This window comes from Salmo salar, chromosome ssa19 (assembly GCF_905237065.1).
Source record: "Salmo salar chromosome ssa19, Ssal_v3.1, whole genome shotgun sequence".
Taxonomy (NCBI): domain Eukaryota; kingdom Metazoa; phylum Chordata; class Actinopteri; order Salmoniformes; family Salmonidae; genus Salmo; species Salmo salar.
In genome coordinates, this window is record NC_059460.1 from 70,383,841 (window position 1) to 70,410,086 (window position 26,246).

Below are 26,246 nucleotides of genomic sequence, written 5' to 3' on the forward strand. Positions count from 1 at the left end.
TTAAATCCAATTTTATTGGTCACATACACATGGTTAGCAGATGTTAATGTGAGTGAAGCAAAATGCTTGTGCTTCTAGTTCCGACTATGCAGGAAAATCTAACAAGTAATCTATTCACAACAACTGTTCACAACAACTACCTTATACACACAAATACACACAAATGTAAAGAGATGAATAAGAATATGTACATATAAATATATGGATGAGCGATGGCGTGTGGCATAGGCAAGATGCAGTAGATAGTGTAGAATACAGTATATAGTACATATGAGATGGGTAATGTAGGATATGTAAACATGATTAAAGGGGCATTATTTAAATTGATTAGTGATACCTCTATGTAAACATTATTGACTAGTGATACCTTTATTAAGTCTGTTTATTTAAGTGGCCAGAGATTTGAGTCTGTATGTTGGCAGCAGCCTCTCTATGTTAGTGATGGCTGTTTAACAGTCTGATGGCCTTGAGATAGAAGGTGTTTTTCAGTCTCTCGGTCCCAGCTTTGATGCACCTGTACTGACCTCGCCTTCTGGATGATAACGGGGTGAACAGGCAGTGGCTCGGGTGGGGGAGATTTGGCACCGACAGAGATGGACGCCTCACTTCGCGTTCTTAGGAAACTATGCAGTATTTTGTTTTTCTATGTATTTTTTCTTACACTGTTACCCCAGGAAATCTTAAGCCTTATTACATACAGCCGGGAGGAACTATTGGATATAAGAGCAATGTCAACGTACCAATATTACGACCAGGAATACGACTTTCCCGAAGCGGATCCTCTGTTTGGACCACCACCCAGGACAATGGATCGGATCCCAGTAGGCGACCCAAAATAACGGCGCCGCAGAAGGGGCAGATGGAGCGGTCTTCTGGTCAGGCTCCGTAGACGGGCACATCGCTCACCGCTCCGGAGTATACTACTCGCCAATGTCCAGTCTCTTGACAACAAGAGAGTGGTTGCCTTCCAGGCAATGGTTGCCTTCCAGAGAGACATCAGAGATTGTAAAATGTTTTGTTTCACGGAAACATGGCTCACTCGGGATACGTTATCAGAGTCGGTACAGCCACCCGGTTTCTTCATGCATCGCGCCGACAGAAACAAACATCTCTCTGGTAAGAAGAAGGGCGGGGGTGTATACCTTAAGATTAACGAGTTGTGGTGTGATCATAACAACATACAGGAACTCAAGTCCTTTTGTTCACCTGACCTAGAATTTCTTACAATCAAATGCCGACCGCATTATCTACCAAGAGAATTATCTTCGATTATAATCACAGCTGTGTATATCCCCCCCAAGCAGACACCTTGACGGCCCTGAAAGAACTTCATTGGACTCTATGTAAATTGGAAACCACATATCCTGAGGCTGCATTTATTGTAGCTGGGGATTTTAAGGCTAATCTGAAAACAAGGCTCCCTAAATTTTATCAGCATATCAAATGCGTGGCCCAGGCTGGCAAAATTCTGGATCATTGCTACTCTAATTTCCGCGATGCATACAAAGCCCTCCCTCACCCTCCTTTCGGCAAATCTGACCACGATTCAATTTTTGTTGCTCCCAGCCTATAGATAGAAACTAAAACAGGAAACGCCGTGCTCAGGTCTGTTCAACGCTGATCCAACCAATCTGATTCCACGCTTCAAGATTGCTTCAATCACGTGGACTGGGATATGTTCCAGATAGCATCGGACAACAACATTGATGTATACGCTCATTCGGTGAGCGAGTTTCTTAGCAAGTGCATCGGTGATGCTGTACCCACATTGACTATTAAAACCTTCCCCAACCAGAAACCGTGGATTGATGGCAGCATTCTCGAAAACTGAAAGCACAAACCATTGCTTTAAATCATGGCAAGGTGACCGGAAACATGACCGAATGCAAACATTGTAGCTATTCCCTCCGCAAGGCAATCAAACAAGCTAAGCGTCAGTATAGAGACAAAGTAGAGTCGCAATTCAACGGCTCAGACACGAGACGTATGTGGCAGGGTATACAATCAATCACGGACTACAAAAAGAAAACCAGCCCCATCGCGGACCCAGATGTCTTGCTCCCAGACAAACTAAAAACTTCTTTGCTCACTTTGAGGACAATACAGTGCCACTGACACGGCACACTACCAAAACGGGCTCTCCTTCACCGTGAACGTGAGTAAAACACCGTCAACGTCACCGTCAACGTGAGTAAAACATTTAAACGTATTAACCCTCGCAAGGCTGCCGGCCCAGACGGCATCCCTAGCCGCGTCCTCAGAGCATGCGCAGACCAGCTGGCTGGTGTGTTTACGGACATATTCAATCAATCCCTATCCCAGTCTGCTGATCCCACATGCTTCAAGAGGACCACCATTGCTCCTGTTCCCAAGAAAGCTAAGGTAACTGAGCTAAACGACTATCACCCCATAGCACTCACTTCCGCCATCATGGAGTGCTTTGAGAGACTTGTCAAGGATCATATCACCTCCACCCTACCTGACACCCTAGACCCACTCAAATTTGCTTACCACCCCAATATGTCCACAGATGACGCAATCACAATCACACTGCACACTGCCCTAACCCATCTGGACAAGAGGAATACCTATGTAAGAATGCTGTGTATCGATTACAGCTCAGCATTTAACACCATAGTACCCTCCAAACTTGTCATTAAGCTCGAGACCCTGGATCTCGACCCCGCCCTGTGCAACTGGGTCCTGGACTTTCTGACGGGACGCAGAATAACGTCAACAAAACAAAGGAGATGATCGTGGACTTCAGGAAACAGCAGAGGGAGCAGCCCCCTATCTACATTGACGGGACAGTAGTGGAGAAGGTGGAAAGTTTTAAGTTCCTCGGCGTACACATCATGGACAAACTGAAATGGTCCACCCACACAGACAGCGTGGTGAAGAAGGTGCAACAGCGCCTCTTCAACCTCAGGAGGCTGAAGAAATTTGGCTTCTCACCAAAAACACTCACAAACTTTTACATGATCTTTTTGGCCTTCCTGTGACATCAGGTGCTGTTGCTGTCCTGGAGGGCAGGTTGTTTGCCCCTGGTGATGCATTGTGCAGACCACACCACCCTCTGGAGAGCCTTGCGGTTGAGGGTGGTGCAATTGCCGTACCAGGCGGTGATACAGCCCGACAGGATTCTCTCGACTGTGCATCTGTAAAAGTTTGTGAGTGTTTTAGATGACAAGACAAATTTCTTCAGCCTTCTGAGGTTGAAGAGGCTCTATTGCGCCTTCTTCACCATGCTGTTTGTGTGGGTGGACCATTTCAGTTTGTCCGTGATGTGTACAACTAGGTAAGATAATCAAGTGAGAGAGTGGGGTGGAGCCTTCCTCTCTTTCCTTCCTCCAATATCTCGGCAGAACAGTCTTTGTTTCGGCGACGGTCTTAGTTGACGACAAGACCAGTTGACACCGATTACCAAAACCACAACAGTCACAAATTGTCCTGCCCCTTAATCCTGGTTGATGTGTCAACAATCATCTGCAACTTATGAGCAGTCATCAGTTCACACACCAAGTAGGCTACTAGGAAGATGGGCAGGATTTAAAGTAGATGGTCCTAGCTAGCTAAAATATAGTACTAGACAACAGATTAAGAATTAATATATACTGAACAAAAATGTAAATGCAATGTAAAGTGTTGGTCCCATGTTTCATGAGCTGAAATAAAAGATCCCAGAAATTGTCCATACGTACAAAAAGCTTATTTCACTCAAATGTTGTGTTTACATCCCTGTTAGTGAGTATTTTGTAATCTGCCAAGGTAATCCATCCACCTGACATGTGTGGCATATCAAGATTCTGATTAAACAGCATGATCAGCACATATGTGCACCTTGTGCTGGGGACAATAAAAGGCCACTCTAAAATGTGTAGTTTTGTCACACAACACAATGCCACAGATGTCTCAAGTTTTAAGGAAGCTACAATTGGTATGTTGACTGCAGGAATGTCCACCAGAGCTGTTGCCAGAGAATTGAATGTTAATTGCTCTACCATAAGCCGCCTCCAGCGTCGTTTTAGAGAAATTGGCAGTACGTCCAACCGGGCTCACAACCGCAGACCACGTGTAACCACGCCAGCCCAGGACCTCCACATCCGGCTTCTTCACCTGCGGGATCGTCTGATACCAGCCACCCAGACAGCTAATGAAACTGGGGGTTTTCACAAACGAAGAATTTATGCACAAACTGTCAGAAACCGTCTCAGGGAAGCTCATCTGCGTGCTCGTTGTCCTCACCAGGGGTGTGACCTGACTGCAGTTCGGTGTCGTAACCGACATCAGTGGGCAAATGATCACCTTTGATGGCCACTGGCATGCTGGAGAAGTGTGCTCTTCATGGATGAATCCTGGTTTTAACTGTACCGGGCAGATGGCAGTCGTGTGGGTGAGCGGTTTTATGATGTCAACGTTGTGAACAGAGAGCCCCTTGGTGGCGGTGGGGTTATGGTATGGGCAGGCATAAGCTATGGACAACAAACATAACTGCATTTTATTGACGGCAATTTGAATGCACAGAGATAATGTGGCGAGATCCTGATGCCCATTGTCATGCCATTCATCTGCCTCCATCACCTCATGTTTCCAAAATGGTGGTCACACCAGATACTGACTGGTTTTCTGATCCACCCCTCTAACTATTTTTTAAGTTATCTGTGACAAACAGATGCATATCTGTATTCCCAGTCATGGGAAATCCATAGATAAGGGCCTAATTGATTTATTTAAATTGACTGATTTCCTTATATGAACTGTAACTAAGTAAAATCTTTTAAATTGTTGCATGCTGCGTTTATATTTTTGTTAAGTGTATATTTATCAATACTGGAGATATAATGAGTCCTCTAGCTATAGATGTATTTATTTTTTAATGAATATTACATACAACTACAGATTTAAAAGGATTTAGGCTGTTAGGTTCTAAATATCAGAGTAAGAAATCGACGGACACAATAATAGCTCCAACCAAGGTAATTCACCCAAAGAATTGAACAGCTGAACAGACAAAAACATATTTCCACCAGTGGTAGGCAGGAAGTTAAGTGATACGGGCAATAAACTGTTCCTTCTCCCTTAAATGTGACCTGACCTGACCTCGACCCCCTTCCTCACTAAACCACATCTCTCCACCCTTATCAGTGCCTGCCACATGTGATTACCCTTACTTTACTCAATACATTCCAAGCTTAACTGCCACCATATACATTCCTCCTACAGATAACCATTAGCTTCTGGTGTAGACCCTAGACTATAGCAACTCAATATTTCAATAGGATACCTGATAATTAACACTATTACAAGTTTAACCAGAACTCATCAAGGCTAACGGATCCGTGAAATAAGTTTAGAGAGGGTAGAATACAATACAATACAATACAATGTAAAATTATTAACCTACAGTTTATGTTCTTAACCCTGGGCAACATGGGCCTGGGAGGATCACAGGGATATTGGTATCCACAGTGCTCCACCAATTATACATTTTTCAACTCAATAGCATTTCAGCAAATTTGTTTTATTTCTATAAAAATGCACTGCAATTTAAGCTTTAAAACTGGAATGTTTTCTCTCTGCCTCATGGCAAAATGTGTAGAATTACAGGATTTTAGCTTTGAAGCTGCAACAACAAAAAATATCTCTGCCCCATTACAAAATGTGTAGAATTGCCGGTAATTTGCATGAAATCTTTTCTCTCTTATGCCAAGAGATGGGCCATTAAAATGTTCCTTCCCAGGGTCCGAGACTTGGTTCATCCGGCCATGCACTGCCAAAGTCATAGTAGAACTCGTTGTGTGCTATTTATGACTGTAAGTCACTCTAGATAAGAGCGTCTGCTAAATGACTCAAATGAAAAATGGAAATGTAATGTAATTTGTTTAAAGTGGGACCCCTGGGACCCCTTCCTCTCCACACACACCTGGGTTTGTCCTCAGGCAGCTCCTTGATGGCGGTGATGAGCTGGGTCCGGAGGTGTTTCTCCATGGCTGCAGTATGGAGCCCGTCCAGACTGAATCCTCCTACTGGCAGCTTGGCCATCTCCCTGACCAACCGCACCCACTCCTCCAGCACATCCCCTCCCTCTACCACCCCCAACACCTACACCCCATTCAGCTCCTGGAGAGCACAGAGATGATTTTGACAGTGTCAAAAAGTAGCCTGTGTCTGTATAGTAAGCTAATACATGACTGCCACAACACATGGAAGTGAACTTTTTAATTCCTCTAATATTGGGAGTATCATCAATTTGCAGCAGCATCAGTCCCAGACAGACCTGTGTTTTGTTGTGCAGTATCAGACAGTCGCCCAGGTGGGCCAGGGTGCGGTCCACTGACTTGCGAACCCTCTTGCGAGACGTGTTGCTTTGCCAGGTGTCTCTGTCTGCCATGCTCTGGTACAGGTCTGGCTGCACAGCCTTCTGGAGAGCAACGAACTTAGCTACCGTCAGCTTGATACGACCTCCACTACCCCACACAGACACCGTCTGAGACAACAATAGACAGTGTTAACTCTGTCAACTCTGACATATACAGCAGCAACAACTACACACACACACACACACACACACACACACACACACACACACACACACACACACACACACACACACACACACACACACACACACACACACACACACACACACACACACACACACACACACACGCACACATTTGTGTAAACTCCCAGACATGTAAAGCCTCTAGACAATGCTTAGTCTGATAATGACAAAGGAGCTGATCGTGGACTATAGGAAAAGGAGGGCCAAGCACGCCCCTATTCTCAACGATGGGACTGTAGTAGAGCAGGTTGAGAGCTTCAAGTTCCTCGGTGTCCACATCACCAACAAACTATCATGGTCCAAACACACCAAGACAAGAGGGCATGACAACGCCTTTTCCCCCTCAGGAGACTGAAAAGATTTGGCATGGGTCCTCAGATCCTCAAAAAGCTGCACCATCGAGAGCATCCTGACTGGTTGCATCACCGCCTGGTATGGCAACTGCTCGGCCTCTGACCGCAAGGCGCTACAGGGGGTAGTGCGTATGGTCCACTACATCACTGGGGCTAAACTTCCTGCCAACCAGGACCTCTATACCAGGCGGTGTCAGAGGTAGGCCCTAAAAATTGACAAAGACTCCAGCCACCGTAGTCATAGACTGTTCTCTCTGCTGCCGCACAGCAAGCGGTACCGGAGCACCAAGTCTTGGTCCAAAAGGCTTCTTAACCGCTTCTCCCCCCAAGCCATAAGACTGCTGAACAGTTAATCAAATGGCTTCCTAGACTATATGCATTGCCCCCTACCCCCTTTTTTATGCTGCTGCTACTCGCTGTTTACTATCTATGCATAGTCACTTTACCCCTACCTACATGTACATATTACCTCAATTACCTCGACTAACCGGTGTCCCCGCACATTTATTCGGTACCGGTACCGTTGTATACAGCCTCCACATTGACTCGGTACCGGTACCCCTGTATACAGCCTCCACATTGACTCGGTACCGGTACCCCTGTGTACAGCCTCCACATTGACTCGGTACCGGTACCCCTGTATACAGCCTCCACATTGACTAGGTACCGGTACCCCTGTATACAGCCTCCACATTGACTAGGTACCGGTACCCCTGTATACAGCCTCCACATTGACTCTGTACAAAACATGACCTCTAACCTTGTTGATGATGTGACCTGGGGGGCCTGAGGTCACAGGGTCGTGGAGAGAGCAGTACAACACTGTGTCATGAAGACCTGTAAAGGTAAACCGCAGCATTACAGCATGCATAACATTACAAATCATTCATCCTACTGCAGAACAGAGAGCACAGCAACAATGTTTACAGAAGCAAGAGTAAAAGGTGCCTTGACTACTGAACTAGACAGTGTAAGAGTGCACACAGCAGCAGGAGGCAGATACATAGAGCTGGTGGTAATGTCACATAGTTAGTTCATTCTGTTAATTACACAGTGAACCTGGATGGCGTGAAAGAGAGGAGGCGTGGCCTTATCACAGAGGCCAGCTGTGAGAGAAAATCAAAGGGTGACAAAACCAGAACCCAAACAACAACAGCACGCACTAGTGATACACTCACTTTTAATTAGCCAATCAGGTTGCTCCCTCCCTGCCCCCCTCAAGACAAAATGTAATAATTCCCTGCGTGTGAACAACAGGTGCTGGGACGATAATTACATTTTCTCATTTCAACTTGGCTTGCCCAGGGGCAGGAAACATTCGGCTCAGTGGTGCCACATTAAAGCTAGCCATCTCTGTTAGAGCATGATGAGTTTTTACTCTCCAACATGAGGGATGTTTCAAAGCCATTCAGGATTTATCTGGGGAATATATTTGGTGCTCAAAGGCTGCATTTAGACAGGCAGCCCAATTCTGTTCTTTCTTTCAATCTTTTGACCAATCAGATCAACGTTGAAAAAGTGAAGTTGTGATAAGATCTGATGGGATTGGTTAACTGACCAATTACTTGAAAAAAGATCAGAATTGAGCGGTATATGTGAACTCAGAGTTAGAAACGGTCTAAGGCGGATTGTTGTGCTTTTCAATAACGCACTTCTGCCTCTACCCCTCATAAATATTCAGGAGCACAGTAACTCTTCTCTTTATGTCCTGAGCATTTTGTAGTTAAACTGTGAGAAAACATATACAATGTTCCATACATGAGTGTGTGCTTGAAACTAAAGACACATTTACCAACGTGCATTTGCATTAAATAATGCATCGTCACTCAGTACTGTATGTATAATAGGATATACACTAAGCTAGAGGTCTGCATTTGTTGCGGGTGAGTCAGACAGACAACTTTTAGGATGAAAACATGTTTTATCGTGTTTGAATTTGATATGTACACTATATGTGTATTGAAAGGCGAGGCTACTGTGTGTTGTTGTGCATTCATGGACAGGTGTGTTGTGGTCTGTATCGGGTGGTTACGTTGTGTTCAAATCAAATCAAATTGTATTTGTAGTGGCATATTTTCTCGATTCCATCCAATAAATATGACCACTGCCCTGGCGAGAGAGGGGCTAATTCGGACACACACTCCCCGCAGGCTTTACTGCACGTCCGTAGAGATGATGGCAGTGTGCCACTTCGGATTGCAAGTTACAAACAAAAGGATGCTTCTTCGTTCAAGAATTTAAACTTACAGACTTTCTAATATAAAAGATGGGGAAACGAAAATGTTCCTTATAATTCCTCTAATTCTAATAACTTATAAGTGCAATAAATGAAGGCTATTGTGTGCAGTAAATTCACTATATAATGTGAGTAAGTGCGAGCAAGTGCGGTCAAAAAACTATACCGCTCCCCATCTAACCAAGACTCCACTTAGGCCCGACTTCCTCCCTCAAATAACCTGTCCTAACCTGTCCCGTAGCCACCGCACTGGCCGCAAGGGGGGTATTCGTCTGCAATAACGGCTTCACAATAACAATTCAACTAATAATGCTCTGGTTATTGTATACAAATACAAATTGGCTATTTGGCTCTAACAGTATTTGTCACATGCGCTGAATACAACAGGTGTAGACCTTACAAAGAAATGCTTACTTACAAGCCCTTAACCAGCAATGCAGTTAAGAGATAAGAATAACAGTATTTAAATAGAAAAAGTACATAACAATAGCGTGGCTCTATACAGGGGGTACCGGTACAGAGTCTATGTGTGGGGGTACCGTGCGGGGGTAATTGAGGTAATATGTACCATGTAGGTAGAGTTATTAAAGTGACTATGCATAGATAGTGTGGGGGGGGGGGGGCTTGCAAATAGTCTTGGTAGCCATTTGATTAGATGTGCAGGAGTCTTATGGCTTGGGGGTAGAAGCTGTTTAGAAGCCTCTTGGACCTAGACTTGGTGCTCCGGTACCGCTTGCCATGCGGTAGCAGAGAGAACAGTCTATGACTAGGGTGGCTGGAGTCTTTGACAATTTTTAGGGCCTTCCTCTGACACCGCCTGGTATAGAGGTCCTGGATGGCAGGAAGAGGTTGTTGTCTTTGCACCACAGGGTCAGGTAGTCATTTAGGCAGGTTACCTTAGTGTTCTTGGGCACAGGGACTATGGTGGTCTGCTTGAAACATGTTGGTATTACAGACTTAGACAGGGAGACGTCGAAAATGTCAGTGAAGACACTTGCAAGCTCGGAGTGTACAAAACATTAGGAACACCTGCTCTTTCCATGACAGACTAACCATGTGAAAGCTATGATCCCTTATTGATGTGACCTGTTAAATCCACTTCAATCAGTGTAGATGAAGGGGAGGAGACAGGTTAAAGAAGGATTTTAAAGCCTTGGGACATGGATTGTGTATGTGTGCCATTCAGAGGGTGAATGGTCAAGACAAAATATTTTAGTGCCTTTGAACAGGGTATGGCAGTAGTTTTGAGTGTGTCAAGAATTGCAATGCTGCTAGGTTTTTCACACTCAACAGTTTCCCGTGTTGTGTAAAGCAACTGACCGTCCAGTACACCATTGGTGCCAAAAGACCCATAAAAAGAATGCACAACTTGTCGTACCCTGACACGAATGGGGTATGGCAGCCGACGACCTTCCATTTTTTGCAGCAAAAAACAAGAAACTGTGGTTGCAGTGGACTAAGGAACAAAAACACTGGACACTGGAGAATTGAAAACACATTGCCTGGTCTGATGAATCCTGGTTCCTGCTGTTTCACGCTGATAGGAGGAAAACCATATGAGTACATGCATCCATCATGCCGCTTGTCAACATTGCAGGCTGGTGGTGGTGTGATGGTGTGGGGTGTGTTTTCATGGCAAATACTGGGTCCCTTGATAAAAGTGGAGCAACATTTGAATGCCACAGGATATCTGAACATCATTGCCAGTCAGGTGCATCCCTTCATGGCAGCAGTGTATCCATCTGCAAATAGATTTTTTTCAGCCGGATAATGCCCCATGCCACAAGCCTAGGATTGTCCAGAAATGGTTCCATGAACATGACAGTGAATTCAGCTTCCTGCAGTGGCCTGCCCTGTCACCAGATCTCAAATGAATTGAGCATCTGTGGGATGAGATGGAATGAGCTATTCTATTTATTTAACTAGGCAAGTCAGTTAAGAACAAATTCTTAATTACAATGACAACCTACCCAGGCCAAACTCTAACGCGGATGACGCTGGGCCAATTGTGCACCGCCCTATGGGACTTCCAATCACGGCCAGTGTTGATACAGCCTGGAATCAAACCAGGGTCTGTAGTGACGTCTCTAGCACTAAGATGCAGTTCCTCAGACCGCTGCACCACTCGGGAGCCCTAAAGTAGAGATCCACTTTTTGACAACTGGGGGAAGCATTGGAGTCATTGGAGAACTCTTTCAACATCTTGTATATACACCAAGTGTAGAAAACATTAAGAACACCTTCCTAATATTGAGTTGCACCCCCTTTTGCCCTCAGAACAGCCTCAACTTGTCGGGGAATGGCAAGGTGTCCAAAGCGTTCCACAGGGATGCTGGCCCATGTTGACTCAAATGCTTCCCATAGTTGTGCCAAATGGATGGATGTCCTTTGGGTGGTGGACCATTCTTGATACACGCAGGAAACTGTTGAGCATGAAAAACCCAGCAGTGTTGCAGTTCTTGACAAAAATTGGTGCACCTGGCACCTACGACCATATCCTGTTCAAAGACACATCTTATGTGGGATCATAGCTTTCATCTGGTCAGTATCTCATGGAAAGAGCAGGTGTTCATAAGGTATTGTACACTCAGTGTATATATTGCTCTTTATAACATTTCTTAATTTTTACTTTTTGGATTTTGTCATTGCTAGGTATTATTACTGCACTGTTGGAGCTAGAAACACAAGCATTTCGCTGCACCTGCAAATCTGTGTACGCAACCAATAAACTTAGATTGGATTTAAATATCAATAATGGAAAGTAGTGGAGGGCGCTCAACCAACGTGAGTTGAGGTGCAATCAACAAAACGTATAATCATTGAAAAGGAAAAGGCAAAATGCACACAAATCATGGTGAGTGAGCATTGCACATTTTCCTTTACAATAATTGATTACCAATTTATTTGTCTGTACCTGCAAATCATTCTTACTGCTTCAAGTTAATTAGTGTAACGATGTGCAATGAGAGTCGGGAAGACAAGACACAGGAACAGAAACAATGACACCTAGGAAAGGAACCAGAGGGGGTGACATACAGTTGAAGTCGGAAGTTTACATACACTTAGGTTGGACTCATTAAAACTTGTTTTTCAACCACTCCAAACATTTCTTGTTAATAAACTATAGTTTTGGCAAGTCGGTTAGGACATCTACTTTGTGCATGAATCAAGTAATTTTTCCAACAATTGTTTACAGACAGATTATTTCACTTATAATTCACTGTATCACAATTCCAGTGGGTCAAAAGTTTACATACACTAAGTTCACTGTGCCTTTAAACAGCTTGGAAAATTCCAGAAAATGGAGGTGTACCTGTGGATGTATTTCAAGGCCTACCTTCAAACTCAGTGCCTCTTTGCTTGACATCATGGGAAAATTAAAAGAAATCAGCCAAGACCTCAGAAAAAAAATGTAGACCTCCACAAGTCTGGTTCATACTTGGGAGCAATTAACAAATGCCTGAAGGTACCACGTTCATCTGTACAAACAATAGTACACAAGTATAAACACCACGGGACCATGCAGCCGTCATACCGCTCAGGAAGGAGACGCGTTCTGTCTCCTAGAGATAAACATACTTTGGTGCGAAAAGTGCAAATCAATCCCAGAACAACAGCAAAGGACCTTGTGAAGATGCTGGAGGAAACAGGTACAAAAGTATCTATATCCACAGTAAAACGAGTCCTATATCAACAAACCAGAAAGGTCGCTCAGCAAGGAAGGAGCCTCCGTACCAAAACCGCCATAAAAAAGCCAGACTACGGTTTGCAACTGCACATGGGAACAAAGATCATACTTTTTGGAGAAATGTCCTCTGGTCTGATGAAACAAACATATAACTATTTGGCCATAATGACCATCGTTATGTTTGGAGGAAAAAGGGGGAGGCTTGCAAGCACTTCACAAAATAGATGGCATTATGAGGTAGATAAATGATGTGGATATATTGAAGCAACATCTCAAGACATCAGTCAGGAAGTTAAAGCTTGGTCGCAAATGGGTCTTCCAAATGGATAAAGACCTCAAGCATACTTCCAAAGTTGTGGCAAAATGGCTTAAGGACAACAAAGTCAAGGAATTGGAGTGGCCATCACAAAGCCCTGACCTCAAACCTATAGAACATTTTTGGGCAGAACAAAAAACTAAAAAGCAGCATTCCCCAAGAGAGGATGGCTTTCACTTCAGCAGTAATAAATTCAAGAACTTCTTTGAGGAAAAGATCATGATCATGAGAAAGACTCCTCTTTAAATCTGCGTATTCCTCCAAAGCTCCGTTGTCCTGAGTCTGCACAACTCTGCCAGGACCTAGGATCAAGGGAGACACTAAAGTGTTTTAGTACTATATCTCTTGACACAATGATGAAAATAATCATGGCCTCTAAACCTTCAAGCTGCATACTGGACCCTATTCCAACTAACTACTGAAAAAGCTGCTTCCTGTGCTTGTCCCTCCTATGTTGAACATAATAAACGGCTCTCTATCCACCGGATGTGTACCAAACTCACTAAAAGCGGCAGTAATAAAGCCTCTCTTGAAAAAGCCAAATCTTGACCCAGAAAATATAAAAAACTATCGGCCTATATCGAATCTTCCATTCCTCTCAAAAAATTTGATAAAGCTGTTGCGCAGCAACTCACTGCTTTCCTAAAGACAAACAATGTATACGAAACGCTTCAGTCTGGTTTTAGACCCCATCATAGCACTGAGACTGCACTTGTGAAGGTGGTCTTCCTGTCTGGGTTGGCACCCCCATTTGGGTTGTGCCGTGGCGAAGATCATTGTGGGCTATACTCGGCCTTGTCTCAGGATGGTAAGTTGGTGGTTGAAGATATCCCTCTAGTGGTGTGGGGGCTGTTCTTTGGCAAAGTGGGTGGGGTTATATCCTGCCTGTTTGGCGCTGTCCGGGGGTATCATTGGATGGGGCCACAGTGTCTCCTGACCCCTCCTGTCCTCAGCCTCCAGTATTTATGTTGCAGTAGTTTATTTGTCGGGGTCTAGGGTCAGTCTGTTATATCTGGATTATTTCTCCTGTCTAATCCAGTGTCCTGTGTGAATTTAAGTATGCTCTCTCTAATTCTCTCTTTCTCTCTTTCTTTCTTTCTCTCTCTCGGAGGACCTGAGCCCTAGGACCATGCCTCAGGACTACCTGGCATGATGACTTCTTGCTGTCCCCAGTCCACCTAGCCGTGCTGCTGCTCCAGTTTCAACTGTTCTGCCTGCGGCTATGGAACCCTGATCTGTTCACCAGACGTGCTACCTGTCCCAGACCTGCTGTTTTCAACTCTCTAGAGACAGCAGGAGCGGTAGAGATACTCTCAATGATCGGCTATGAAAAGCCGACTGACATTTACTCTTCAGGTGCTGACTTGTTGCACCCTCGAGAACTAATGTGATTATTATTATTTGACCATGCTGGTCATTTATGAACATTTGAACATCTTGGCCATGTTCTGTTATAATCTCCACCCGGCACAGCCAGAAGAGGACTGGCCGCCCCTCATAGCCTGGTTCCTCTCTAGGTTTCTTACTAGGTTTTGGCCTTTCTAGGGAGTTTTTCCTAGCCACCGTGCTTCTACACCTGCATTACTTGCTGTTTGGGGTTTTAGGCTGGGTTTCTGTACAGCACTTTGAGATATCAGCTGACGTAAGAAGGGCTATATAAATACATTTGATTTGATTTTAACTGAAAAAGCGTGTGCGAGGAAGGAGGCCTACAAACCTGACTCAGTTACACCAGCTCTGTCAGGAGGAATGGGCCAAAATTCACCCAACTTATTGTGGGAAGCTTGTGGAAGGCTACCCGAAACGTTTGAACCGTTAAACAATTTCAAGGTAGTGCTACCAAACACTAATTGAGTATATGTAAACTTCTGACCCACTGGGAATGTGATGAAGGAAATAAAAGTCCAGGTGAGTGTCATAATGCGCTGACATGCATAACGATGGTGACAGGTGTGCGCCATAACGAGCAGCCTGGTGATCTAGAGGCCGGAGACGGAGCACACGTGACAATTAGCCATACCTCTCCTCTCCTAGTTGGGTGTGGGAGATCAGATGTGTGTGTTGTCTCAATTAAATAGAATAGGCTATTGCCTATGCATTCTCAGAGAAGCAAGGGACAGTTACGGACAGATCTAAATGTATTGGGGGAGAGGAGCTGGTCTAACTCAAGGTGTCATTCAAAAAATGCACCCCTCCTCCCAAAAGTTTAAAATAATTTCACATGACCCTCTCCTTGTACTGTAAAATAAATGTAACACCCTCCCTCCTCATAGAATTAACTCAAAAGAAATGTTTACGAGCACAAATAACAATAACTGTAGCAAACCTGTGTTTATAAACGTAGATATCGACTTTTCCACAAACTTCTTAGGGATAGCCCCCTTACCCCCCTGATACTCCCGTAAAGCCCAGCTCATTGGCTATCTAGCTAGCTTTGTTTGAACCCGATTGGTGCTTATTTGACAAAGTTACAGTCGATCAAGTGAAGACCGCCCGCGTCATCGGCGTGCCGTGAAGGCGTCGCTCTCTGACCACATTTGGTGTCCTATAGGATATACTACACCCCTAATGATATAGTGAAGTCTTGTTACCTTCTAGGATCTCTGAGGAATACATACAAACGTGATTTGACTGGTTGAAACAACGTTTAGGGTGAGATTTTCACAGATTCCTTTCTTTGCAAATTGAACAAGTGGAAATACAAAATCGATCGTGCATGCTATATGGACCTTTTCAGGATATGAAAAAGGATTTTACCTAACAAAACGACAGTTCATGTTATCTCCGGGACCCTTTGTATGATAAATCAGAGCAAGATTTCAGAATGTAAGTACACATTTCACCTTCAGAGGTGAATTTATCAAAGCTATTGCGGTGAAAAAAAGTGTTTTGTTGTTGGGAGCTCCCCTCAAACAATAGCATGGCATTTTTCCGCAGTAATAGCTACTGTAAATTGGACAGAGCAGTTATATTAACGAGAATTTAAGCTTTCAGCCAATATAAGACACTTATATGTACCGACATTTGTTGTTTCTCTAAAATATGTGATCGTGACACACGGCGCTGCATGATTTACAACTGTCCCGTTGACGGGACGCCTATCCCTAAGTTAAGCATGCCTTTGTGGCACAGTCGATGCCACGCAGGGCTACAGGCCAAAAGTGAATGGTTCGCCGATCACCACAGATGAGCTCACTCTCCCTGCCTGTTTCATTACGCTACAGAGCCAGCTGCAGAAATGATCAACTGGGGGGAAATCAGATGTTCAATATTTTGATGCCATATTTAGAATTATATAAAATATATGCAAAGAATTGACCACCAACAGGTTTCTGTGCCAATGCACCACACAACCAGTAAACAAAGCATAAATAGACTATGTGAATCTTGACAAACAGAAAATACATCCCACCCTACCTTGTAGTCTAACCCAGTATCGAAGGCTTAGCTTGACAATCTCTGAATATGATTCAACTTTTTGGGGTTTTGTAACAGATGTTTCTTTCCATTCATCAATTGGTCACTGCACAGTTTGGATTGATTGTTTTTATTTCTCAGTAGAAAAAATACATATTTACACAAATATTTTTTTTAATTGCACAATAAAGTTGGGGACTTATTTCCATTGTGGTCCTTATGTTTTACATAAATACATATACAATTACATAGATACAGACACATTACAGAGACACAGACACATTACATAGATACAGACACATTACATAGATACAGACACATTACAGAGACACAGACACATTACATAGATACAGACACATTACAGAGACACAGACACATTACATAGATACAGACACATTACAGAGACACAGACACATTACATAGATACAGACACATTACAGAGACACAGACACATTACATAGATACAGACACATTACAGAGACACAGACACATTACATAGATACAGACACATTACATAGATACAGACACATTACAGAGACACAGACACATTACATAGATACAGACACATTACAGAGACACAGACACATTACATAGATACAGACACATTACAGAGACACAGACACATTACATAGATACAGACACATTACAGAGACACAGACACATTACATAGATACAGACACATTACAGAGACACAGACACATTACATAGATACAGACACATTACAGAGACACAGACACATTACATAGATACAGACACATTACAGAGACACAGACACATTACATAGATACAGACACATTACAGAGACACAGACACATTACATAGATACAGACACATTACAGAGACACAGACACATTACATAGATACAGACACATTACAGAGACACAGACGCATTACATAGATACAGACACATTACAGAGATACAGACACATTACATAGATACAGACACATTACAGAGACACAGACACATTACATAGATACAGACACATTACAGAGATACAGACACATTACAGAGACACAGACACATTACATAGATACAGACACATTACATAGATACAGACACATTACAGAGACACAGACACATTACAGAGACACAGACACATTACATAGATACAGACACATTACAGAGATACAGACACATTACATAGATACAGACACATTACAGAGACACAGACACATTACATAGATACAGACACATTACAGAGACACAGACACATTACATAGATACAGACACATTACAGAGACACAGACACATTACATAGATACAGACACATTACAGAGACACAGACACATTACATAGATACAGACACATTACAGAGACACAGACACATTACATAGATACAGACACATTACAGAGATACAGATACATTACATAGATACAGACACATTACAGAGACACAGACACATTACATAGATACAGACACATTACAGAGATACAGACACATTGCATAGATACAGACACATTACATAGATACAGGCACATTACAGAGACACAGACACATTACAGAGACACAGACACATTACATAGATACAGACACATTACAGAGACACAGACACATTACATAGATACAGACACATTACAGAGACACAGACACATTACATAGATACAGACACATTACAGAGACACAGACACATTACATAGATACAGACATATTACAGAGACACAGACACATTACATAGATACAGACACATTACAGAGACACAGACACATTACATAGATACAGACACATTACAGAGATTGAGACAAAAAATTGCTCAACCACCAGATGAGTGTGAGGAGGCAGTTTAAGTACAATTCTTACAAGCTTGTTTGGCTGGTAGCTTATTCTTTAGATGTTTGGGGCTACTGGTGATGCAGGCATAACCAAAGGGACACTGGACTAGCCACTTGCCAGAGTCTTTAGGGCAGTGATTCTCAACTGGAGGATTTTAAGGGGTCGCGGGACTTGTGCAAGTAAAATAAAATAAAACAAACATTATTTTGAAAGGATACCTCTGCACCCCTTATTGTTGTTGACTTTACACGTGCAGTGTGTCCGCAGTTAAATTCTAGTTAAACGTCTAGTTAAATTCGGACTCAGTATGCGCTGCACTCGCTCATCGACCAATACAATAACGTTCTCTGTTTAGTTTTAAATGTGACACGTCCAATCAGATAATACAGATCTTCTTCAGACAGCTAGCTTGATTGACAGATAACTATGCAGATTTGTTCTGCAGTTATTGCACATGTGGATAGTTATCTGTCATTTAACTCATGTAGGCTAGCTGTCAGAGTAAAATCATGGACAAGTTTTTAAAACGTGCAGCTCTCTCATCTACTGCTGCTTCCAATGTCAACAACAAGGCAGACAACCCGGTCCCTGTCAGTAAGATAAAATACGACCCCGACTTCATCAAATACGGTGCATTCGTAAATTCGCTCTGGCTATCTACTCAGATTTCAGCGCACACTCGTCTGAGTGTGCCAGAGCGCAGAATAGCTGATGAATTTACAAACACACCCATATATAGAAGACAGACAGGGTGAGTAGACTGTAGTGCGTCCTATGCAACGAGCTGTTAGCTAATGAGAGCATGAAACCCTCCAAAATGAAACGTCATCTGGGCACCAAGCATCCAAGCCACAAAGATAAAACGTCTGACTTTTTAAAACGGAAATGTCAATATCAGGAGTCCTCACACGATTAATTGAACAAGGTATGCATGGTATATGGAAAGGCATTTCGCGCGTCATACCTTGTGGCCCAGCGCATTGCTAAGTGCAAAAAAGCCCACACCAGCAGAGAATCTCATACTCCCTGCTGCGATTGATATGTGCATTGAAATCTTGGGAGAGTCAGCCGCCAACAAACTTAAAACCATCCCCCTATCCAATGACACCACGAGGAGGAGAATCCAGGACATGTCTGAGGACATAACGCGCCAGACATCAGAGAGCATTAGTGCAAATGGCCATTACCCACTGCAGCTTGATGAATCCACGGATGTGGCTAACCATGCCATGCTAATGGTCTATGTCAGACACCAACTATGCAGACACTGTCTTTAATACAGTGGATATGTTCCTGGGCTCCGTGGGACTGGCCTGGGATGGGTGCGTCGGTGTGACCACTGACGGGGCAGCTGCCATGACGGGAAAGCACTCCGGGGTAGTAAAGCGGATCCTGGAGAGAGCACCGAGCGCGACCTGGAACCCCAGCTTCCTACACAGGGAGGCATTGGCAGTGAAGGACATGGTGCCTGAGCTCCACGCCTCTCTCCAGGATGTGATCAAGTGTGCCAACTATATCAAAAAGAGTTCCACGAAAAGCAGATGTTTCAGGCCTCCGGCAGGGATATGGGGAGGGAGCACCAGCATGTGCTTTATCATGCAGAGGTCCGCTGGCTTTCCAGGGGTAAAGTGTTGGGTCACTTTTATGAGCTTCGAGCGGAGATTGCTGCGTTTCTTTCAGAAAACAAGTAATCTCTGCCCGAACATTTCGATTGTGATGAATGGTTCACGCAAGTTGTCTACCTGGTGGATATTTTTGATCATCTGAATACTCTCAATGTGTCAATGCAATGGAGGTGGCACAATCGATTTGAACAGAGGGACAAAGTGAATGCCTTCAATATGAAGCTCACCGTTTGGGCAAGTCATGTTTCTAACGGGAGGTTTGACATGTTTCCCAATGCTGATTTCGAGATTCAGAATCTGATCAACAAAGCGCACAGCGACAAACTGAAAAAAACCGTTAAACAGCATCTGTCAAGCTGCGGGGAAAGTTTTGCGACTACTTCCCGGAGGAGAACTGGAGACAAGAAGACTGGATACCGGACCCCTTTCAAGTGGAGATGAGAAGCGTCACGTTGCCAAGCAACGAAAAGGCTCTGCTGTTGGAGCTGTCGTTTGATCGCGGACAGAGCATGCGCTTCCCGGAAATGGGAGAGTATCTTGCTCTCGTCTGTCATGCAATCAGTATCAAGCTACCGTTCAGAACTAGCTATCTGTGTGAAAGTGGCTTCTCTGCTATATCCGCGCTGAAAACTAAAAGCAGAAACAAACTGGACAGCCAGCATGACCTTCGAGTTGCCCTGTCAACCAAACTTCAAACTTATCAAGCTCAAGAAACACCCCCAGCTTTCCCACTGATAGGCCACATACACACAGACACACACACACACACACACTAAATAAACAGGTTAATTAATTCTGACATTCATATTACATTTTATTGAACTGGTTAAAAATGTACACCTTTAAAAACACTTTTCAAGGTTGTGAAACTATTAACATGATTATTGATGATTAAGAATTCCAAATGATTGTTGTTTTTTCTATTTTAAACACTGGTATGTGTTACTGTTCATTAACATTAAGGACTGGTATGTGTTACTGTTCATTAACATTATTGAACTGGTATGTATTACTCTTCATTAACATTAAGGACTGGTATGTGTTACTGTTCATTAACATTATTGGACTGGTATGTGTTACTGTTCATTAACATTATTGGACTGGTTTTGATGTCATGTTCTCAGTCTGATAATGTATTACACCCCACTCCTGATCTGGTCGTCCAATTAAATGGCTTATTCTCTTGAATTGATATTAAATGTTTTCTCAGTTAATATGGCTGTGTAATGACTTTCTTTAATACCATATTTGAGACAGAGTGAAAGTGAAACCTGCCCAAGAAGGCAGCTGCAATACAACATTATAAAATGTAATCATCAACAGTCCATAATATTGGGTCGCGACTCAATTGTCATTGTTAAAGTTGGGTCCCCGGGGAAAACCAGTTGAAAACCACTGCTTTAGGGTGTATATAGCTAGGTTTCCATTCAATTGGCAACAGATTTTCATTTGAATTATCTAAAATATTAATAAAAACAATATGCAATTTCAGAGTTTACTTTAGGAAAATTTGGCGTCGGACAACATGACAGGGAAGATTTTAATTAACCAGACATTTGAGAAATTTAATGGACATCAATATGCATTCAGATCCAACCTGGCATAGCCAGCATCATCAATAAACAAGGGATGTTGGCCAAATGAGCCACATTCAATCGGTACAGTTCGTGGACATATTATGACAACATTGTGTGACGTTTTTGTTCATTTTGGAGTTCGGGTAGCATTTTGTCGGCTGTTTGGCCAGCCAAAGTTCATAAGCAGAAGTCTACGCCCCTTCGTCAGTGATTGGTCAACTGTAGGGGTGACGCGAGTTTCTGCTTCACTGTCAATTCAGCCCAAAACTCAGTGTGGATTCAACATGGAGACCGACATCTTCGAACATCGATTGACCGAGTAGGTACAAAAGTACCTTAAACAGTACAATTTTAGCCATGCATTATATAAAGACCAGCACATAAATGCCATTTCATGGAGGGAGATTGCTGAGACGCTGGGGTCCATACCCAACCACTTTTTTGGGGCTGGTGTTCACGACAAGTTCATCAAGGAAAATAAAATAAACAAGGCCTGTCTTGTTTTGCACGCTTTGTACAAAATAATAAAATGCCGTACTACAGGATATTTCTTAACGTAGCTCTTTATTAGCTAGCTATAACTGGCATGTCCACGTGTCTCATACCATGATCAACTGACCATGATCTAACCATCTTGGTGGTCTTAACCAATCATAGCACAGTATGATACGGCGGTAAAATGCATCCAATTACAATTCAGTATTTTTACACATATGAATATTACAAGGCCGGGCCGCAGTGGAGATGGCAGTGGAAAGGCTACTCCAGATGTCACGTCCTGACCAGTAAAAGGGGTTATTTGTTATTGTAGTTTGGTCAGGGCGTGGCAGGCGTGTGTTTGTTTAGTGTGTTTCGGGGTTTTTGGTTTATGTTCTATGTATTCTATTTCTATGTGGGTTTTCTAGTTTGTCTATTTCTATGTTAGTTTTGGGAACGACCTCCAATTAGAAGCAGCTGGTTGTCGTTGCTTCTAATTGGAGAGCATATTTAAGTGGGTTTATTTTCTCTTGTGTTTGTGGGTGGTTGTTCCATGTATAGTCTATGTACCTTACAGGACTGTGGTTTGTCGTGGTTTTGTTCAGTTCTTTAATAAAGCAAGAAGATGATTCACATCCCTGCTGCAGTTTGGTCCGATCATTACGATGCTTATGACACCAGAAATGTTGCTGCTGGCTTGTTCGGCACGTGAAGCATGGGAAGAAAGCAACATGCTGTCTTCACCAAAGGATGGGGTATGTTGTATTTTCTATTGTAGTCAACGAAAAGAGTAGCCATGTTTTTCTTACAATATCTAGCGCTATTTACTTGGCTGGCTAGCGGCTAGTCTAGCAGCATACTCGTGTAGGGTAAGCAAACCAACTAACTAAACTAAAGATCTTTACAACTTTTGATCAAACAAAATGTTGTCATGGAAAAAAAGTCAGAAGCTTCCCACATTGATAACACCAAAGTCAAAGTTTGGTGGGTCTGGCTAGTCAAAATGTTGCAAATGTTTGAGCAGAGTTGAGTAGCTAGGCCAGGTACACAGCTCTGCTCGAAGTTTGGAACATTAAATAGTCTATTGTATTCTTGATTAATGACATTTGATGTTCATTACTGTTTTGGATATGTGTACTAAATAGCTCTCTACTTTTTTTATTTTCAAGGCATAAACACCAGTGAATGGATCTGGAAAACGTCATGCACCGAGCCACCAGCTTGTCCCAGAGGTAAATAAATACAAATAATTTCAGACTTTATTCTAATCCCCTTTCCTCTCTTCTGGTGTCTTTTTTCCTCCTCACCTCACCATGTACACTGCTCCTCACACTCCTAATTTCCTCTCCACAGTGTCCTGGCACTAATAGCTGATTTCATGGACGAACTCTTGCCAAAACGCCGGGAAGAATTCAATCACCAGCTGCATGAGTTTGTGCACTCAGCCCACAGTGAAATTAACAACTTGTTCTGTTGTTGTTCAGACATCTCAGGAGTCAGACACTAGACACTTTCATTTTATTCCATAGACACTTGTTATTTTATTATTATTTGTTATTGACATGTCTGTTCATGAGACAGTTTTGCTATTGTTCCGAAATATTTATATTGCTCATAAATATTTGTCTACACTAAACACTTTATATTTGACCCTTTTGTTGTTTACAAGTCTGTTCATAGCAGACACTGTTGTACAGTCGTGGCCAAAAGTTTTGAGAATGACACAAATATTAATTTCCACAAAGTTTGCTGCTTCAGTGTCTTTAGATATTTTTGTCAGATGTTACTATGGAATACTGAAGTATAATTACAAGCATTTCATAAGTGCCAGGATTTTATTGACAATTGCATAAAGTTGATGCAAAGAGTCAATATTTGCAATGTTGACCCTTCTTTTTCAAGACCTCTGCAATCCGCCCTGGCATGCTGTCAATTAACTTCTGGGCCACATCCTGACTGATGGCAGCCCATTCTTGCATAATCAATGCTTCGAGTTTGTCAGAATTTGTGGGTTTTTGTTTGTCCACCCGCCTCTTGAGGATTGACCACAAGTTCTCAATGGGATTAAGGTCTGGGGAGTTTCTTGGCCATGGACCCAAAATATCAATGTTTTGTTCCCCGAGCCACTTAGTTATCAATTTTGCCTTATGTCAAGGTACTCCATCATGCTGGAAAAGGCATTGTTCGTCACCAAACTGTTCCTGGATGGTTGGGAGAAGTTGCTCTCGGAGGATGTGTTGGTACCATTCTTTATTCTTTGTTCTTAGGCAAAATTGTGAGTGATCCCACTCCCTTGGCTGAGAAGCAACCCCACACACGAATGGTCTCAGGATGCTTTACTGTTGGCATGACACAGGACTGATGGTAGCGCTCACCTTGTCTTCTCCGGACAAGTTTTTTTCCGGATGTCCCAAACAATCGGAAAGGGGATTCATCAGAGAAAATGACTTTACCCCAGTCCTCAGCAGTCCAATCCCTGTACCTTTTGCAGAATATCAGTCTGTCCCTGATGTTTTTCCTGGAGAGAAGTGGCTTCTTTGCTGCCCTTCTTGAGACCAGGCCATCCTCCAAAAGTCTTCGCCTCACTGTGAGTGCAGATGCACTCACACCTGCCTGCTGCCATTCCTGAGCAAGCTCTGTACTGGTGGTGCCCCGATCCCGCAGCTGAATCAACTTTAGGACATGGTCCTGGTGCTTGCTGGACTTTCTTGGGCGCCCTGAAGCAGCCTTCACAACAATTGAACCGCTCTCCTTGAAGCTCTTGATGTTCCGATAAATGGTTGATTTAGGTGCAATCTTACTGGCAGCAACATCCTTGCCTGTGAAGCCCTTTTTGTGCAAAGCAATGATGACGGCACGTGTTTCCTTGCAGGTAATCATGGTTGACAGAGGAAGAACAATGATTCCAAGCACCACCCTCCTTTTGAAGCTTGCGGTCTGTTATTCGAACTCAATCAGCATGACAGAGTGATCTCCAGCCTTGTCCTCGTCAACACTCACACCTGTGTTAACGAGAGAATCACTGACATGATGTCAGCTGGTTCTTTTGTGGCAGGGCTGAAATTTTTACATTTACGTCATTTAGCAAACGCTCTTATCCAGAGCGACTTACAAATTGGTGCATTCACCTTAAGATGTCCAGTGGAACAACCACTTTACTATAGTACATCTATATCTTTTTGGGGGGGGGGTATTAGAAGGATTACTATATCCTATCCCAGGTATTCCTTAAAGAGGTGGGGTTTCATGTGTCTACGGAAGGTGGTGATTGACTCCGCTGTCGTGAGGGAGCTTGTTCCACCATTGGGGTGCCAGAGCAGCGAACAGTTTTGACTGGGCTGAGTGGGAACTGTGCTTCCGCAGAGGTAGGGGGGCCAGCAGGCCAGAGGTGGATGAATGCAGTGCCCTTGTTTGGGTGTAGGGCCTGATCAGAGCCTGAAGGTACGGAGGTGCCGTTCCCCTCACAGCTCCGTAGGCAAGCACCATGGTCTTGTAGCAGATGCGAGCTTCAACTGGAAGCCAGTGGAGTGTGCGGAGGAGCGGGGTGACGTGAGAGAACTTGGGAAGGTTGAACACCAGACAGGCTGCGGCGTTCTGGATGAGTTGTAGGGGTTTAATGGCACAGGCAGGGAGCCCCGCCAACAGGGAGTTGCAGTAATCCAGACGGGAGATGACAAGTGCCTGGATTAGGACCTGCGCCGCTTCCTGTGTAAGGCAGGGTCGTACTCTGCGAATGTTGTATAGCATGAACCTACAGGATCGGGTCACCGCCTTGATGTTAGCGGAGAACGACAGGGTGTTGTCCAGGGTCACGCCGAGGCTCTTAGCACTTTGGAAGGAGGACACAATGGAGTTGTCCACCGTGATGGTGAGATCATGGAAAGGGCAGTCCTTCCCTGGGAGGAAGAGCAGCTCCGTCTTGCCGAGGTTCAGCTTGAGGTGGTGATCCGTCATCCACACTGATATGTCTGCCAGACATGCAGAGATGCGATTCGCCACCTGGTTATCAGAAGGGGGAAAGGAGAAGATTAATTGTGTGTCGTCTGCGTAGCAATGATAGGAGAGACCATGTGAGGATATGACAGAGCCAAGTGACTTGGTGTATAGCGAGAATAGGAGAGGGCCTAGAACTGAGCCCTGGGGGACACCAGTGGTGAGAGCACGTGGTGCGGAGACGGATTCTCGCCACGCCACCTGGTAGGAGCGACCTGTCAGGTAGG

At 43.7% G+C, this 26,246-nt stretch overlaps 1 protein-coding gene across 1 annotated transcript in view; it reads right to left on the bottom strand.

Moving 5' to 3' along the window:
• Positions 1 to 26,246, bottom strand: part of qtrt2 (queuine tRNA-ribosyltransferase accessory subunit 2) — a 56,733-nt gene that overhangs the window by 16,797 nt on the left and 13,690 nt on the right. The window contains 3 exon segments of the mRNA XM_045701937.1: positions 5,924 to 6,120; positions 6,278 to 6,487; positions 7,679 to 7,763. Of these exon segments, the coding sequence (XP_045557893.1) occupies positions 5,924 to 6,120; positions 6,278 to 6,487; positions 7,679 to 7,763 (492 nt within the window).